We start from the raw sequence: 19,769 nt of genomic DNA on the forward strand, positions 1-19,769 counted from the left end.
CCCAGTTTTTTCTTTCACTAACTCACCCTTCAGTTCAGCTTGCATCCCTACAGCATGGTATTGAAGAGACTAAGTTCAAATCCTGGTTCAGTCACTTTTATTGTGTTGCTTTGGGTAAGTTGAATCTTTATATTCTTCAGTTTTCTCATGTGTAAAATGGATGTGCTAATAATATTGCCTGCTCTTTAAGATTATAAATATTAAATATGTAATGCTTTCTTAGTCCATTTGGGTGGCTGTAACAAGATACCTTAGACTAGGTAATTTGTAAACAACAGAAATTTATGGCTCACAATTTCAGAGGCTGGAAAAACCAGTATCAAGGCACCATCAGCATGTTGGGCGAATGATCTTTCTATCTTTCCTCATATGGCAGAAGAACAAGCAAGCTCCTTTAAGCCTTGTTTATAAAGCATAACCTATTCAGAAGGGTTCTGCACTCATGATCTAATCATCTTCTAAGGGCAACACCTCTTAATACCATTGCTATTAGGGTTAGGTTTCAACATTTGAATTTTTTTTGGGGGGGGGGGACACAAACATTCAGACCATATAAAATTCTTAGAATATTTGTAGCATAAATACCTTATTATTCAATTACTCATTTTTAAAATTTCAATAAACATTCTTAATTAGTTCTCTAACTGGTTTGCTTTTAAAATAACCTTGCTGTTTTATGAATGCATGCTCCCATATTATGCCTCTAAGGATTACAAAAATGTATATTATAAAACTTTTTGCTGAGTGCACTGGTGCACACCTGTAATATCAGTGGCTAGGAAGCCTAAGTCATGAGGATTGTGAGTTCAAAGCCAGCCTCAGCAATTTAGTGAAGTCCTAAGCAACTTAGTGAGACACTGTCTCAAAATAAAAAATAAAAAAGGGCTAGGGATGTGGTTCAGTGGTGAAGCACCTATGGGTTCAATCCCTAGTATCAAAACAAACAAAAAACTTTTTTTTCTCTTATAATAATATTAACTTTGGGTGTTGATTCTGTTTGTTGACTGAAGTGTCTCTCTTTCACAGTAATAGATTTCCACAAATGAATGGTGCTTTGGGGTTGGTTGTCCACTCATCCTAGTGTTGAAACTCTTATTTGTCTATGTATGGTGTCAATTCTGACTTACAAGTGCTTGCTTTGCTGATTGTGATGGGAGGAGATCTGGAAAGTACATGGTGCAGGGAAGAGGATACTAGTAATCTTCTGTGTGTGCATGTGGTCCCATTTCCCCCAGCAATTGGTGATCGACTCTCTGGGATGCTATTTTGCTCATTGGCCCAAGCACCCATACTCAAAACAGTATGTGTCAGGGCTGAAGGTAGTCATGTCCACCCGTGAGGCTTACATTCCTTCATATCACTCATCACTATATGACTAAAATAATCTTAGTTATTGATATTTATTTACAAGTTTATTGTAATCCATGAAGGCAGGGACTTTTTTTTTTTTTTTTAAACCAAGGTTTTGTCTCTAGGGCCTAGTACTGGTCTTACACAGAATGATTCACATATTTGTTGAATGAATGAAAGAGTGAATTAATATTGTTCTTTCATTACTCACCATATGAATGACACCCTCTCTGAGCTTAACCGGCCCCAGATGATCCCAGTCCCACCCTTTATCGTCTGGTTTGTGGTTCTACTGGAAATCCAGTCCTGCCTGCTTTATATAATCCACAAAGTCCATGGGGTCACTAGACCACTGATGTCATTAGTCTCTTACAACTCCAACAAATGACTAAAAATCTACTTTCTGCTATGTGGTGATAGAGATGTATGGCATGTGCTTTTGGAAATTCCACAAGTGGTATTTCTGATTTCTACTGTGTGGTTTTAGTTGGTGCAGACATTGACACCAATTAACATTGAATGTAATAGGGAGAGTATAACCTCCTTTGGGATTCTTTTTTTTTTTATAAATATCTTTAAGTTATAAAAATATTTCAAACATATAAAGATACTGAAGATAATATAATGAATAACCATTACTAATCATCCAGATTTAACAATTCAAACATTAAAAAAAAAAAAAAAAGATATCACTCTTGGAGGCTCCTTTGTGCCTTCCCATTCCACTCCTCCTCCTCCCTTCTCACTAGTTGATCTGTATGCTTCCTGCCCATGTTGGTGCTTTTTATAGTTTATTGCCTATTTATCCCAGGCATAAGTAGCATATCATATTGTTCTGCAGGCTTTCAAACTGCTCTTAGATGGCATCAGTTCCCTCAGTCCTTCAGATTACCCCAAGAGGAAAATATCACTTTGGTTGAATCTTGAATGCTCTTTTTGGCATTTGCTATTCTCTCTCCTAACAAACTAAGAGCAGGTCTTAGGCTAGAAGGGGGGGAATGGGGAGGTGGGGGGGATGGGGAGGTGGGGGGAGGGGAGGAAATGATAGCTAGAATTTAATAATACTGCTTTATTTTCTGTTATATTTATTTTAAAGTTTTCCTTCCTTTTCTTAAAGCGAGTATTGCTAGCTTTCCATTTATAGTAGTGACTTATGTTTTCTTTTAAATTAAAGGTAGGGAAAAATAAAAATATTGATTTAAAGAAAAATGTTAAGTAGTAATAGTTACAGGCAGAATACTGACAAGGCCAAAAAAAAAAAAAATCAGGAAGTTTTTACTCATGTAGCTGAAGGTTGTTCTACACTTGATCTAATGGATAAAGTTCAAGTTCCTAAATGAGGCATGCAAAGCTCCACCTGATCTGACCTCTGTTTTCTTCCCAAGTTCCAAGAATCACAATCATTACTTCACCTCCAGCTGTACAAACTGCTTGGAGCTTCCGCCTCCTCACCGGTGGCACTAGTTGGAGGTACATTTGCTATGCTAATCATTCCTTTTATGGTATTTCCTGTAGCCAGCTCCCCTACCTTCACCTGGCTCTCACCTCCGGTGCTCTAAGGAAGCCCTCTCCGTTTAGTACCTATCACGGTGCTGCATGTATAATTCTCTAATCCCATCCTAAACCCAAGAGTTGAATTTAGTGCCAGTGTCACTGTATATATCTTCATGGCCTGAACAGGTTACTAATGTTAAAAAAACTAACCTGCTTGCGATGTGGCAGATAAACTCTGGGGTATAAAATGAAGGCTCTCTGTAGTGGGAAAAAAGTTTATCTCACATTTCCATGTTTGACCTTTTAAAAATAGTTCTGTTTATGTGTCAATACCTGATCTTAAATTTTCTTTCACACTGAGACAATACATTAACCTATTGTTCAGATAAAGGGTAAAGATGAATAATAATAAAGAGGACACAGAAGGGGAAAATGATAATGATGGAAAATAATGGTTTTTTTTATGTCATTCTGACATGGTGGTTTATTGCATAGTACTTATTACACCGACTTGGATGGTTTCATTAGAAAATGAGAAGTCAAAGAGCGCAATTTTAATATAACACGTTTGACATATAACATTTAAAGATAAAAGCTCCCAAACTATTACAGCTGTTGAGATGTTGCAACAATTTTCAAGTTTCATGGTCTATGAGCCACAGTGCATACGAAAAATACAGTATTACTATCAAAAACAGTACAGCAAACACTGAATGCTGTTTAAAAGTCCTTTAATGTTAGCAGTCTTGATGAACTAACTGCATTAGGTTCCATTCATTCAAAAAAATCTTATTCTGAAGCTCATCTTCACGCTACGTAATTAAAACCCTTCACTGCATTTGGCCACAGGTAGATCCCCGTCTTAACAGAGATTCAAAGAATACTTTATGAGCTACTGGTATATTTGTAGGGGAAAGTTCAGATTTTGCGTTTTCTTCCAAGATATTTCGCTTGGCTAAGGCCCCGGAAAGCGCGGGGAAGCTGCGGGAAGTGACTTCACTTTCTTGATGACAGAATGTCATGTTTACCACTGTAAACAACCAGCGTTTAAATGAGAAAGCAGTCGAAGTGAAATAGCTCTCACGCGTACATCTTCCATGTTACATCTTATCCACCAGCCAAACTTTCTCCATCAATCTGGATAGGTCAGCTCCGAAATGCCGCCTGAAGGAGAAATACTGTCCTCATGTGGCTTACCCAAAGCCGGCCTTGGAGTTACCTGAAACATTCTAGCTACTGCACCCAGAGAATAAGCTTCTCGTTTCAATTCGGTCATTTCCGTGGGGAATTGCGGCACGAGCAGGTCTTGGGTGTGGTGATGTCAAGAGGGAGCTCAGATCCCCTAGCTTTCCCGCTACTGGCAAACCTTCCCAGCCCCGAAGCAGCGAGTGACCGGCGTCCTGGGCCTGTCATCCAGCTTCCCGGGGGCCACCGGTGGCCCCGACCCCGCGTCCGCTACACACTGCCGAAGCGCCAGGCTGCGCGCCCTGCGTGTGCGCTTCTCCCCCACTCGTTCCGCGTCTGGAGGCGGATCCCCTTCCCTGCACACAAGTCCTTATATGCACCGGTTGCACCAGCCCGCCTTACTCCAGCCCCACAAATAATTAATGGGGAGGGAGGGCGTCGTTCTTTTTTTTCTCAGGCTTCTTTTTCAGCGCTAGAGCATTCGAACCCCTCCGAGAACCCCCAAAATGCGGCTGAAGGGCCATTTTGCTGCAGTGCATAAATCGGACACACAAAAATAGAGCTTGAGTCCTTGCGATAAGCACGCCTAGGTTCAGGAACAGCTCTTCCGATCCATCCCCATTAGCCCGCAGAAGCTTGGGCGGAAAGGGCGCGCGCCCCTCCCCCAATCCACGCTAGTGCAGAGGGACGGGGTCAGGAAGCGTGGCCTCTCCCCAGTCGGAGACCACGCCTCCTCCGCCTCCCCCCGCTTTTACTCCTCCCAGGAAGCGGTGATAGACAGTTCTGTGTGGTTCTCCACCCCCACCCCCCCAGCTGAGTGGAGGAGTTGATGTGTCTCATTATAACAGCCAATGCAGCCGCCATCCACGCACAAGCAAAGAAGCATGTCCCATTTAAATACACCCACGCAGCCCCAGCGCCCTTAGCCGATCAGGGCGCGCAGCCCACACGCACCGCGGCTCCGGGCTTGGAGATCTGTGCAGGTTGGGCTCCCGGACCCGCGGACAGACGCGCGGAGGATCGTGCTCAGGCTCTGTGGGGCTGGGGTGGGCGGGGGAGGTTTGGCCCGGGGCCTCTGGGGCGACACCCGCATGAGGACGCGAGTGAAATAGACCAAGGTGGAATTTCCAAGGGAGAAGCTTCGGGGTGGTTTTGGTCCATTTCTCCGGCGAAGAAGTAGACATGGCGAGCGACTCCCCGGCTCGCAGCCTGGATGAAATCGATCTCTCGGCTCTGAGGGTGAGCAGAAACGTGCTTTCTGATTTCTTTCCAGTGGTTTGGGGCAGGGAGAGTGGGCTCGGTGAGTGGACTGGGGCTGGGGATGGTGGGCAGCAGCGGAAGAATGCAACCCCGAGGGAACCTGCATTCGGATTTTGATTCGGGGGTTGCTGAGGTGCTCCTGGCTGAGCCCCTATGGCAGGGGCTGTGCAGTACGTTTTCTCCTCTGGCTGTGGCCGATGCTCCCCGAGAGCTCGGGAAGCTTATGCCAATTTCAAATTAGACCGGTGTAAGAGCATTAAAATGAAAGGCTCGTGGTGTGTGTGTGTGTGTACACGCCCTGGGCAGCCGTCTCTTGCTAAGGCGGGAGACCCAACTGTCCCTTTCGGCAAAATGAATAACCGCGTGAATAAAGCCACTGGCCCCTCAGGTTTTCCAGCTACCTGCAAGATGACATTGTGAGCCTCCCGTCCCCGCCAAGCCGAACCCACCGCTCCAAGGGGGTAGTTTTTGCTATGCGGGTCTTGTAGATGGCAACTGCGTCCCCCTCCCCCTTTTCTGCCTCCCACCCTGGCTCCCTCTCAGAGCTCGCTGAAATGCCAGTCTGCCACTCACCTTTATTTATGGTTTTAACTCAGCCCTGCCTGTGCTTTCCGACTTTGTGACTGTGACATTTCAGTTTTATGGCTGAACTTAAGCAGGTGAAAGGGATGTGTTTTCAGTTCTCTCCCAATCAGACCGGAACTCCCTGGAGTGTGTGAGTGTGTGAGTGTGTGTGTGTGTGTGTTTTCCCCGTGTCTGTGGCCATTCTTTGGTAGAGCACCTCCCTTCTCCCTGCCCCGCTGCTTCGCGTTTACCTTCACGTAAATTACCTCAGACGCTTTTCATTGTATTGACTAAGACATCACTGATACAGAATCCATTTTGCTGTTGTTTTGAGATCAGAACACCAGGAATCCCAGTGCAGCCTCCACATTTCCCCACCCCCAACCCCGGATCCCAACACACTCCTTCGGGGAAGGGGGCTGTGCTTTCTTGCCATTTTAATTAGATGTTGCCTGCTAGGAAGGGGGTGAGGGGTGGCGGTGGTGGGAGCAGCCGGAATCTGAGAAATATTGGACACCAATCTGGGGACGGTGTCTTCCTCTCATGAACCAAAAAAAATAAAATTAAAAAGAAAATAGCAAGTGCATGTACTTGATGTATAGAGGGGTGAAACCCAGTCCATGGTGGCTCTGTGGTCGCTGAGACAGGCAGTAGGGGTGGAAGTTCACTTGCCCTCCGGAGGAATACATTGTTAGATTGATGCTGAATCTTGGGGCCATTTACCTGAATGTCTAATGTTTCTTCTGACATTACCTCTCCCTGGATATTTGAAAGAGCTACCTCTCTAATCAAAGTGTTACTTTTTCTTTAGTCTCCATAAACCTCTTCCCCGACCTCTTTTTCTAGTCCTTTTCCCCTTCCCCTTAATCGGTTGGTCCAGGAGTTGAGGTTTTAGCAAGGCAGTGCTGGAGTTGAGAAGAAACAGGATGTCATTTGACATGGGCTGTTCTGATAGTTGTGTTGCCAAAGCTCATTCATGCATTATTATAGTAAGCCGGCTGTTTTCTTGGTGCCGGAATACCACATCCAGAACCCTTGCCCTCTGGGCAGCTAGGAGTGGGGTTGGTAACAGGGTGGGTGCTTTGGACCAGTTTGTGGCTTCCTGCTTTAGGGACTGTGTGTGTTCACTTGCCCTACTTTCTGGATGGGAGTTGCTGCTGGCGGGTTGATGTTAATCGGGTGGATGGATGACTGGGACTTGGGGAGGAGGGGAGTGGCAAAGGGGAAGGGGGTCTGAACAATGAGCAAGGTTTGCAGTGATTCCCCTGAGCTGCAATCTGGACATTATTCCTAAATGGAAAGCACTCTGATGTGATTTTAAGTTGAGCTGGGACTTGTCTCTTGTGGGCTTTCTGTTGGCTGAGGTTTTCTGAGACACCAGACACAGTGCCTGCCTGTAGGCTTAAGAGTAACCATGAAGACTCCTGGGCCCACCTTGAAGGCATTTCTCATTGGGAAAACCTGTACCCTGGTAATCTGTATTTTGAAAATATATCTTTGCATGATTCACGGAAATTGTTCTTTGTGGCCTGAGCTGCTGGCTTAGTTCTCTGCCTGCCTGGAGATGTACTAAGAGGGAAGGCAGTTTATCCCAGTGACTGCTGGCAGGAAGACTTAAATGATGGTGTGCAGATATTTGCTCCCCGCAGGGATGGGGTCTTCCACCAGCCTTGTGTGCAGGCCAGTGTGGCTCCAAAGGCCAGAGGTGATTTCCACAAATCAGAGGGTGATCATCTCTGCCTCCTCAAATTTGGAGAGGTGGGCTCATGTAGATGAGAAGTCTGATTTGTCCCTTAGCCCTCCATAAGGCCTGCCTGCTGAGTACCTCCTGGGGAGTGAGTGCCTGACCCCTGAAATGCAGCCAAGGTCAGTGGCTTCTAGGAGAATTTGCTGAGGCCTTACCAGTCCCTTGCTGTTTCGGTGGCTCTTTAATGTACACAATCAATGCTCTTTTTGTAAACCCTGGGCTCAATGCATTAAAAAAGAGATCCTGTCTGGAGAGGCCTTATCTTTCTCACTTTGGGGGCTTATTGTTCTCAGCCAGTGATCCTAGACTGGACCCAGTCTAAATTTTCCCCAAATAGGAACAATGCATAATTCAAACCAGAACAACCAGTGACAGTACTGATCATTTAAATTATGCAAGATTTGGATGGGTTTTAAAAGTAAAACGAAGCTGGGTCTTTTTTGGTTAGAAAATAATCAGAATTCAATTTTAGTCTTGATTTTTAGAACTCATGAAACTGAATCTTGGGGGTGGAGATATTTTCACAGATTTAGAACTGAAAGAAAATTGTAGATTGCTCTGCCACACCTTACATTTAACACACGGGAAGGAGAAACCCAGAGAGGTGAAGTCTGTTGCTCTATGTCCACAGCCACAGGGGTTGGGGGGATGGGGATTAGGGGAGGTAAGAAGAATGGTTTGAGGAGAGATTCTAGGTTTTCTGACTCTTTATTCAGTGCTCTTTGCTCTAAGTCACGTTGTCTGCGGCTGAATCAGAAATCAATAATACATTTTCTGCCTGAGCACCAAAAAATGGCAGAGAGGAATAATTTCAGTGGGGTGATGGAATTTTATTTATGCAGAAGGGAAACTGCTTCATGCAAGTAAATTGGTAATACAGATAACCATGGAGCTTTAATGCACCTCTGAAATTCATTTTGTCCCCCTCCTCTCCGTGCTTCCTTTGCAGGCAGATGACTGAATGATACAAGGCAGATGGCTGTCCTGCACGGGTAGCCTCTCCTAGTAACCCATCTCCATCTGAACATGTCCCAAGGGGTCAGTCTAGACACACACGTTATTCAGATGTCTACACGAGAGGTTTATGGAGTCTGTGGATGTTTTGTACAATCTATGTGGATACGGATATTATATATAGTATTATGGATATAAACTCTATCCATGTGGGTGTATGGAAATGTGTGTATACATACATAGGCTACAGCAAACAATTTACTCATTCAAACCTGGGCCTTGAGTCATTCTTGCTTCAAGACATCATGATATTAAAAGATGAAACTTGCCACCAGGATGCTTTATTGCACATGAGGTGAGCTCAGCCCAGACAGCTTTTTGAAGATTAAAATATTTCTGAACCTGAGCATCTTGGCTGTCTTTAGCTTGGCCCACGGGGTAAGGCATTCAAGGCCAGGATTTGGCCACTGCTGATCTCATACTCTTGGCTTCTGCCAGGGCTCACACATACTTTTCTATTTGAATAGAATTAGATGACCTACACTTGTCTTTCCCCGAACCCCTCACTTCTTTTTGGGCCTAACTGTTCCTTTCTCCATCAAAACCCAGATTTAAGCATTGACCATATCTGGAATCTTGCACACATTCTTAACTACACTTTTTATGCTTGTGTTATCAATGGTGTGACGTTTTCTTTCTGTCTCCTCACCAGACTGTGGGCTTGCTTATGGCCCACGGGGTCATCTTTGAGTGCCAAGACCCCGTTAGTTAGATAAATGAATGAATGTGGGAGTGAATGTATAAGCGAATGGAGTAGAATGAGCACTAGCTTTGGGTTCTGTGTCCACATCTTCTTAGTCAACCTAAAAATGGAAATGATCACAACTGCTTGCCTTCCTTGTGCACTGGTTTCAAAATATCAAATATTCATGGCAATGCTTTCAAAAGCCCAGCACACCATACAAATGTGCTATTCCATGTTAGGTAGAACTTTTTGGGGGAACTTGATTCCACCAACATTTGATCCTGGTGATTGCACCTAATAGAAAATGATCCTGGGAAAAAGGTATCAGAAGGGGCCTCTTTTCAGTAGCACCTCAGTAGACCTTGGTTGCCTGTTCCGTTTTATGTGCCAATCTGACCTTGTATGTTTCTCTGATGTCCTCAGTTGAGCTTAGCCTTGGGTATCAGCATTCATTGCATGTGAGGTAAGCTTGGCTCAGAAGCTTTTTGGAGATTACCATATTTCTGAGCTAGTATCAACTATCGGGCATTATTCATTCAAATCTTCTTCTGTCTTTCTTTTTTTTTTTCTCTTTGTAGGTGATCTGTTATTCAAGTGCAAGCAATTTTATTAAATGCCTGGGCCTTTTCAAAGTGTTTCTTTTCTTTTTCTAGGAGGATGAGGTGGACACCTAAAATGATAACACTAATAGCCCAGTACTTAAAGCCTGGTCAGAGGTCTCCTGGGTCTTAAAGAAATCTTGAAACATTATTAATTCATTACCCCAGAGCACTTAATTAAATTTGGTCTAAAATGAGATTTCAGTAAAGTTACACAAATTGATGAGATAACAGTATCTTCAGACAACAACAGCATGGCAGTTTTTCTTTAGATGTATTTGTTGTTTTTCAGAGGTGTTAAACAGGTGTTTTCTTTGCAGTGAAACTGCCTTGAAATAAAATAGGGTGTATCAGTAGTTATCAGAACATCAGAGAAATATGCATAAGCATTTTCAGTATTCATTACTAATTGCAGTAATATTTAGTATAAAAGCTGATTTAAGTCATGGTTTGTTGTCTGAATAGTTATCTACTTAGGAGGTCATGAAATATTTTCTGGAAAAAATATCCATTATTTTTCCTTCTTGGACATATCTCATTTTGCCCCCTTATTTCTAAGACTCTTGAAATCTTGTAATTTTGAGTCTTTCTAGCGAGGCCTTCTTTCACTTCTAGAATGCATCTTTTGTGCCTTCTGGTTTCAACACGATTCCTTCTTCCAGTCATGGTGGTTCTAATGTCCACCCAGCCAGGGCTGCTGTGATTGAATAGTGGTTGCCATGCCCAGCTGAGCACAACCATACTGATTCTGTTTCTGATAGAATTTGGGATAACTTGAGTCTGAAAGATGCTTTAATGTCAAATTGGTTCTTCCATCCTGTGGGGGAAGTAGTTCTCTGAGAATAGGACCTAAACTAGTTTGTTAGTAGTGTGCTGAGAATTCAAGAGAATCTCTATGATATTTTTTTTTTGAATGAAATGTTATTCTCTGCATATAAAAATAAAGTTCCTAGTGGAGAGAGAGGGAGGACTTAAGTAGATAATGTTGGATGAATTCTGCTTGAAAATTCTTCCATTCTGTTTGGAAGTTTATTTCCCTCTAGAGACAGATGATTCTATCCACCTTTTTTATTTATTTATTTATTTTATAAAACATGCCCAGGATGATGGCTGTTCTCAAGAAGGTGCCCCTAAATTCTGAAAATGTTTTTGTATTTCCTCCCAACCTTTAAAGTCCTTTCTTAGTATCTTTTGCATGGGTCTCCTTGTCTTTTTCTTCGATTCATCTGCTGTTGTTACTCTTCCCCTGGGAGCATTTGTGATAAGACCTATTTCCTATGTCTCTACCCCTAGCCTTCTACTCACTAGTGCCTCTTGTACACTGAAGCCAAAGTAGGGTTTCAGTCTGGCTATTTCTTTTTTCAAGGTCTTCCCTGACTCTTCAGTCTACAGTCCAAAGACTAGAGCTTGGTATCAGGACCAGCTGTAAGTCAGCTCAATCTCCCACCAAGCTCTGCTGTTGTAATAATGATCACTCCTTCACTACCCCAGGGGGCAACCTCCTTCTTCCCATGCATGCTCTTTAGGGGGCGTCCTACCTTATTTTCCTTTTCTGCACCTGCTACTGTAAAGTAAACACTCATAGGCCACCTTTTCCATACAGTTTTCCCTGGTTTCTCTCAGAGAGATGTTCTCCCTCCCACTTACAGACTCTCTCAGAACTGACCTCACACCTCTTTCCTAAAACACAGAACTTTCTCTCTTGGATTCTATTCACTAATACACAGTAAGCTTCATGAAGGCAACGTGCATATTTGATTTTCTTAGGGATCCCTACCAGTGAGTTTTTCACAGCAGGTGCTCAATAAATAAATATCAAACAAGCGAAATACATAATGTGCAGCCCTTTTAGAAAGGCTGGAGGTGGTGCTGCCTGGAAAATTGCTTCCATTGTGTCCATATTTTGAGTTTTTTAAAAAATATATTTTTTTCAGTTGTAGATGGACACAATACCTTTATTTTATTTATTTTTGTGTGGTGCTGAGGATCAAACCAGTGCCTCACCCATTTGAGACGAGCACTTTACCATTGAGCCACAACCCCAGCCCCCATATTTTGAGTTTTGGGAGACTTAGTGCTCTGGGTTAGACTCTCAAAGCCAGTGGGGTGTGTGTGTGTGTGTGTGTGTGTGTGTGTGTAGGGTATTTCAGTCTTTTTACTGTCCTCTTAATGTTTGTGACTACTATTTTTATTAAATAATATTAGAGGGTGGGAAGGACTATACCTGTACATTTCCCCACTGGAGGATGACCTTGAGTTTTTATCTTGATAGAGTTGGTTGGAAAAATTTTATACAATAAAATAGGAGAGATACCATCTGGGAGTTACCTGGAGTGCTGGCTCTGACCCCTCACCCTCAGAACCTTAGTATATTCACATGTAAGAGGAATGGTTTGGACCAGAAAATGCTGGCGGTGACTTCTAAAGTTGTTATTCTTCTGTGATAAAATCTGGGATATGTAAAGAAGCCAGAGGCAGAACTAAGGATTCTTATTCTAGGAGACTCCTAGATACTGCAAGCTAAGCACCACAGAAAACCAGGAATTACCATTGAAAAGTAATATCTTGTCTCATTTTTAGGTGAGTTATTTTTTTCCAGTATGGATTCTGATTTATTATTTAAAATGTCATTCTGTTGTAGCTCAGTGGTAGAGTGCTTGCCTAGGATGTGTGAGGCATTGAGTTCAATCCTTAGCACCACATAAAAATAATAGATATAAGAAAGACTACTGTCATGTATAGCTAATTAGAACAAATAAAAAAAGATTTTAAAAAATGAAAAAAAAATTTAATTCTGGTCTTTGAAAATGGAGTAATCGGACCAAGAACTGATGATGACTTTTATTTAGACTCTGAATGAAGTAAGGATAAGATATTAAGTACTCTCTCTCTGATTAGTGAAATCAGAACATTGGCAGTGTGCATCAAGCTGAAAATTTGTAGAATTTTAACAGTACATTATATATATATATACGATACTAGTGTTTGTTTGATTAATGTATTAGAAGTACAAGTCTGGGTGCAGTGTAAATTTGGAAGCAGTCCCCTATTCTATGATTCTGTGAAATGTGATTAACTGAAGGATAAGGTAGGTGTCCAGCATTCATTCATTGATTTCTTCAGGTGTACAGTCACTCAGCACATGATCATCAGGGACCACTAGTGGCTGGAATTGTAGTTCTCCATGCCAGGAAATATTCTCACCAAATTTTCGCATGGAGGGCTTCATCTTGTTTTTTGGGTTTCAGATCAGATGCTCCTATATTATTACTTATCTAGTGCTGCATTAACAAATGACCCCCAGACTTAGTGGTTTAAAGCAACTATAACCATTTGTTATTTCACCATTTCAGTGCGTCAGGAATTCTGAAGTGGCTTACCTGGTGGTTTTGGCTTGAGGGTTCTGAGCACTCAGCTCAGGCTTGAGAACCTCTTTCTAAGATGGTTTACGCATGTGATACTGACTGTTGGCAGGAGGCCCTTCCATGGGCTGCTTGAACATCTTTATGGTATGGTGCTGCCTCTCCCTGGACAGAGCATTCCAAGAAAGCAAAGCAGAGGCAACACAGTCTTTATGATCTAGCATTGGAAATCATATACCATGATTTCCACCCAATTTTGTGGGTAATCCAGGTCAGCTTTATTCTGTGGCTGTGTGGGAACATTAATACCAGGAGGCGGGTGTCATTGAAGTCCCTTGTGGAAGCTATCACAGGGAGAGGCTTTCTTTGATACATATCACTAAATTAACATTCCCTCCTACCCTGTAGCCATCCTATTCCAGTGTTTTATTGTCTTTAAAGCAGTTATGAGTATCTGAAATTTAAGATAAAATTTTGTCTTCCTCCACTGGATCTTGCTTGTGTGCCTGCATAGTTTCTGGTGTTTAGAACTGTGCATGGCTTGTGATAAAAATTGATTAAGTAAATATCAGTTGAATGAATGAAATTAATTAATTTAAAAGGGATGTTATTTATTTATTATACCTCATACCTGCAGAAAATTGGTTTTAGCAGCTTCTGATAAAAGCTGTAAATAGGATTAAGTCATTAGATCATTGAGCTAAGGAGGAGTAAAATGAAAATCAGCAGGGGATTGTGGAGTTGGGGCTGTGGTTCAGTGGTAGAGCACTTGCCTGGAGTGTGTGAGGCACTGGGTTTGATCCTCAGTACCACATAAAAATAAATAAATAAAATAAAGGTATAAAAAAAGTGACTGCATTTGTGTATCTTGCTCTTTATATCTTATCTATTTGTCTGTCTTCTAGGGTTTAATGATCTAACTTATTCCTTTTGTACTTAGAAGTTGGGGGTAAGAGAAGTTCCTTGTCTTGTTGAAGACCGAGCTAGGTCCTGTTGTGACATACCACTCAGTGGGGCTGTGAACACCCTAGCCATTTGAGTGAAGCAGTTATTCTCACCATACAAAAATAAGCCTGAAAAACAATGGCTACAAAGATGGTCAAGTTGCTTGAACGTATAAAACACTCTTAAGACAATCTGGTAGTCAGTAGGTGGTAAAGGAGAGCACAACTCAGTCAGGATAGGTAAATGGCAAAGTCTTTGATGTACAATTAAAAAGTTAAGATTCTGTGTGCTGAGAACCCAACTGTAGGAGCTTGAAATATATATAGGATCCTAACCGGAGTGAGTGACCAGAATGACCTCTGGGGCTGCAGGGGGGCCTGGGAAACCAAAGTAAATGAGAGCTAAGACTACTGAATTGTTAAAAATTTGTTTAATTAAGAAACAAGGGACTAGGGTTGTGGCTCAGTGATAGAGTACTTGGTTGGCACATGTGAGGCCCTGGGTTTGATCCTCAGCACCACATAAAAATGAATAAATAAATAAAATAAAGGTATTGTGTCCATCTACAACTAAAGAAAAATAAATATTTAAAAAAAACAAAAATATTTTTCTTCTCATAATAAAAGCAATGCATAATCATTGAAGAAAATTTAGAAAATGAAGAAAAGGCAAAAAGTTCCCATATCATCCAAATTTGTAATTCTTAGGATAACCATGATATCATAATCCATGTACTTTGGTATATGGATTAGTAGTTTGTTCTATGCAAAAGTAAATAGGTAGCTTTAAAAATTAAGTTCATATTGTATGTATTTTCTGCAATGTGTTTTTACAACTGAACAGTCATTCCTCATGCTATTAATGTTTTGTTTTTTTTTCTGGGATAATTTATAAAACTCTTTATCTATATGGCTCTGGAGGCTGAGTCAGGAAGATCACAAGTTTAAACCCAGCCTCAGCAAGGGTGAGGCACTAAGCAACTCAGTGAAACCCTATCTCTAAATAAAATACAAAATAGGGCTGAGGATGTGGCTCAGTGGTCGAGTGCCCCTGAGTTCAATCCAGGGTGCTAAAAAAATGAACAAACAAGAAAACCCCCAAATTCTTTATCCTAGAGACTTTTGAATATATGTGAAAGTAGACAGAATATTGGCGTTTATATACATTACAGGTGGGAATGTGTAAAATGTACAGAATTTTGGAAAATGGTTTGTCAGTTTCTCAAAATGTTAAATACAGATAGAGTTGTGATGTGACCTAGCAAATCTCCTTCTAGGTATATATCCAAGAAAAGCAAAAGCAAAAACTCATACAAGAATGTTTACTGTAGTCCCAAAAAAGAAACCTCCCAAACGTTTCATCAACTAATTAATGAAAAAACAAAATGTAGTTTATCCATACAGTAGAATATTATTCAGCAATAAAAGGTAGTGCTGACACAGTCTACAACCTGAGTGAATAATATACTAGTGAAAGAAGCCAAAAACAAACCATACCATGTTGCATGATCCCATTTATAAGAAATGGCAAATCTACAGAGACTTAAAGTGATAGTGGTTACTGGGGCTGATGGAAAGAAAGAGTGGGAGTGACCGCTATGCCCTAAATCAGGTAGTTTGGATTGTCGTACAACTCTGTAAGTATACCAGAAGTCACCTGAACGCTTCAAAGAGTGAATTTTACAAAATGTGAATGAAATTTCAATGAAACTACTATAAAAAATAGAATAGGGGGTTGAGGTTGTAGCTCAGTGGTAGAGCTCTTGCTTAGCATGTGTGAGGCACTGGATTTGATTCTCAGCACCATGTATAAATAAATAAATAAAATAAAGGTCCATTGACAACTAAAAAAGAAAAAAAATAGAATAATATAATGATTCCCCCTTTTTAATGATAACCTCATGACCACTCTTGTTTCTGCTATAACTCTGTCCACTTCAATGTTGAAATTTCTAATATGCTTTTATACTGCTTAGCATTTTATTGCTGAGATGTATCATAATATATTTCACCAACCCCTATTGGTGACTCGAGGTTACTTCTAGCTTTTCAATTCTTAGAATGTTTCAATAAACATCCTTTTCATAAGTCTTTGTATGTGTAGTTTTCCTTCGGATAATTTCTTAGATATGAAATTTAGAATGAAGCAGCAGGACTGATCTCTAAGGCTCTTGAAATTGTCAAATTACCCTCTGATTTCTTGTGAGGTTGATGTGTATCATTTACAGATGAACACACAAAGCTTAGAAACATCAATTAATTTAGCAAAGGCAGGTCATAGAGCTACTGAATGGCCCAGCTTATGACTGGCCCCAAAGCCAGGGCCCACAGGGACTTACATGACCCTGTTTTGACTTATAGACCTTGTCATAACATCATAATTATCTAAGGCATCATCTCTCTGGCTTTCACATTTGGTGTTGGGGACAAGTTTTCTTTGATAGCCCTGTAGTGATGTAAGCGTTATTCTAAAGCATTTCCTCCTTGTGATACTGTGTTTTAAGTAACCAGAGTCAGCTTGGAGTTGTGTGAAACATAATTTATGAATCAGTTTATGATTAACATTTTTATCCTTGGACAAAACGTAGAGATGTTTACAGTTAATCTGTCATTCTTTTTGTTAGACATCCAGCAAGTGTGTTTGGAAAAGGTGTGGAATCAGGCTCAGAGGTCTCTGTTTTCTAAGCATTGGAGATCACTGAATTTGTGATCATCACAGAAGATAACAGGATGATTGCAGAGGCCCTACTCAACCCTTTATCTGTCAGATAGTTGTTAACATCAAAATCTTGAGTTGTAATTTAAGTTTTTCATATGAGTATAGATATTTTAAGATTACAATGGAGAAAATAGAAGATAGATTCAGAAACCAAAAGAACTCTTGTATTTTGGAGTACAGTCTACTTTCTATCCAGTTTATAAGTAAGAAACTATTAAAACTGACACAACTTTATGACTGTACATTTTCTGGAGGCCAGTTCCCTTGATTTACTGGATTTTATGGCCAAACCCTCCATTTCAAATGCCTATAAATTATTTATGCCTAGGGTATACATCCAGAACTTCACATGGACATGGTTTCATCATTTCTACCTCTAGGTATTTTTTTAACTGCCTGTAATCAAATTATAGCAGAGTGGTGGGTGGGATAGGTTGTAAGCAGTAATTGCAAACTGTATATAAATAATAATAATAATAATATTTAGCATTTATAGGGCACTTTATATCTTCAAAGTACTTGCAAACATTATCCAATTAAATACCTTCTCTGATTGCAATCTGGATATAAATGCACTTAAATCCAGAGCAGGGTCATGAGAAAAGTATGCATTTGAAAGTTAATGCTAGCAATGCTTAGAAACCTCTGCAGTGATGGGAAAGTTAGAGTCAGAAGTTCTGTTGGATTGTGTTTGCATTTTGGTTCAGCCCAAATGTCAGGATTACATTATTGCTGTACTTTATGGATGCCTCAGCTTAATTTCTGATCACTGAGGACAGAATGTTGACCATGACTTTGGTGCTTAGACATGTGAAAATACAAACAACATAAATAAGATTTAAAAGGGGCTCCCTCGTTACATTTTGTGTCTGGCCTCTGATGAAACTCCCATTAGTGAGTGAAATGAAGTGAGGTAGTACAAGGAAGAAAAGCTGTGCATTGTGGTTTGGTAATGTCTATCTGAGAATAGTAGATTAAATTGCACAGTAGGATACATTATCAAGAAATGCATTGGAGAAATGAAACATCTTTAGTTTGACTGTACTAATTATTTCTTGCTGTTTTGGACATGTGTGTATGTATTGTCCCTTTACAGGTATATCCATGCATTGCCAATTTAGATAGTGTTTGGAGCAAGGACCTGTGCTGCTTACCCAGTAGGGAGTAGAGGGCTCTGTAGCCTGTAGATTCTCAGTAAATATTCATCCATGCATTGAGATTTTTGTAGGAGCTTTACCTTTACAGTTTTACTTCCAAGTCAGTGGTTCTCAAAGGGACATCCTTAGATCAGCAACTTTGAATCAGCTCTTAGGTCTGCTTCTCTGACCTCCTGAGTCAGAAACTTTCGGGATGGGTCCAGCAACCTGTGTGTATTAAGAAGTCTTCCTGTTAATTCAGTTGCACTTTATGAAGCTTGTGGGGTCTTGTTTGTTTTTGGTGCTAAGGACTGAACCCAGGACCACACACACAACCCTTCAGTTGCACTTTATAATCTCAGACCATTATCATAAATGTTTAAAAGACTGTTTTCTCTCCTCTTGTTTCTTTCATGCCAGTTTACTTATTCTTTTAGCAGATATTTATTGAGCAACTGCTGTGTGACCAGCACTGGGCTAGATTTTGGAGATATAGTAATAAAATAATGTTAATGAGTGGAAGAAACTTGTGTTAATGAAATGGTCATAAAACTGGTTTACTAAATACAGATTTCTTTTAGAACGACATGGAATATATCTCCAGAACTTTGAGTGTGTCTGAAAATGTTGGACAGTAAGAATTAGTGATTTGTAAAAGGTAACTGCAGCTTCCCATAAGGGGTTTTGGCCTCAAAGAAATTGTGGAAGGTACACATTTTTAGGAATATGGAATTTAAAACCACACTAATTATGTGTGCATTTGGATTGTTTGTAAGGAAAAGGGATCAAAGAGTCTGTGATCAATCCTGAATTGGTCTTTGTATTGCCAATTTTTTTTTGGCACCAGGGATTGAACTCAGGGGCACTTAACCACTCGGCCACATCCCCATCCCTTTTTGGTATTTTATTTAGAGACAGTGTTTGCTGAGTTGCTCAGTGTCTTGCTGAGTTGCTGAGGCTGGCTTTGAACTTGAGATCCTCCTGCCTCAGCTTCCCGAGTTGCTGGGATTACAGACATGTGCCATTGCACCCAGCGCCAATATTTTTTAATTTAGTGAGGTTTTTCAAGATGCAGAAAAGCTTCATCCCCATGATCAAAAAGTTGTATCTTTCCCTAGTACTGGAAAAAAAAAAAAGTACATCTTTCTGATGTTGATTTCCCATTTTTCCTTATAGGCCTAGAGGGATTTTTAATTTAAAGACCAGGAGATGCTGACTTTTGCCTGGAAGCTGAAAAAAAGAAACCATACCCACAAACTTTTTCAGTCCGACTTTTATTTGAAGGATATGTTCTTTGGGTTATGTTGTGAATCCTAGGAAATGGAATGGGTGTCTGGAATCTTGATACCAGGTAAATGATTTCCTTACTGAGAAATCCCACAGAATTTCTTTGGAACAACCCATAAACTTTTCTTAGCCATAAAGAATGTCCCATGTTGTTATTTAATCTACATTTCTTAGAAAAGTAGACTACTTACATTGTGTGTGTATTTATTTGGAGGAAGGTTGATGGCAATTATGGTTGTCAAGGCAACTGTATATACAACTTGAGCAGATATCCTAATTTTATTTAATGAATAATATTTGGGGAAGGTGCTTTGGAAAAAGTGAGTTTGAAGATGCCATTTCAGAATACCTATTTTATTTTATATATATATATATATATATATATATATATATATATATATATATATATATTTTTTTTTTTTA

The 19,769-nt window shown here is 40.6% G+C and overlaps 1 protein-coding gene across 7 annotated transcripts in view; it reads left to right on the top strand.

The window, feature by feature from the left end:
• Positions 1 to 4,785: 4,785 nt before the first annotated feature.
• Positions 4,786 to 19,769, top strand: part of Tnik (TRAF2 and NCK interacting kinase) — a 383,074-nt gene continuing 368,090 nt past the window's right edge. For 6 of the 7 annotated variants that reach the window (XM_048814298.1, XM_048814300.1, XM_048814299.1 and 3 more), the window contains exon 1: positions 4,824 to 5,268. In XM_048814298.1, coding sequence (XP_048670255.1) covers positions 5,212 to 5,268 — 57 coding nt within the window. In that variant the 5' untranslated portion in view covers positions 4,824 to 5,211. Of the gene's footprint in view, positions 5,269 to 19,769 lie in introns of all 7 variants that reach the window. The other variant, XM_015494269.2, reaches the window with a different exon arrangement.

The sequence above is a fragment of the Marmota marmota genome, unplaced genomic scaffold (genome assembly GCF_001458135.2).
Source record: "Marmota marmota marmota unplaced genomic scaffold, marMar, whole genome shotgun sequence".
Classification (NCBI taxonomy): domain Eukaryota; kingdom Metazoa; phylum Chordata; class Mammalia; order Rodentia; family Sciuridae; genus Marmota; species Marmota marmota.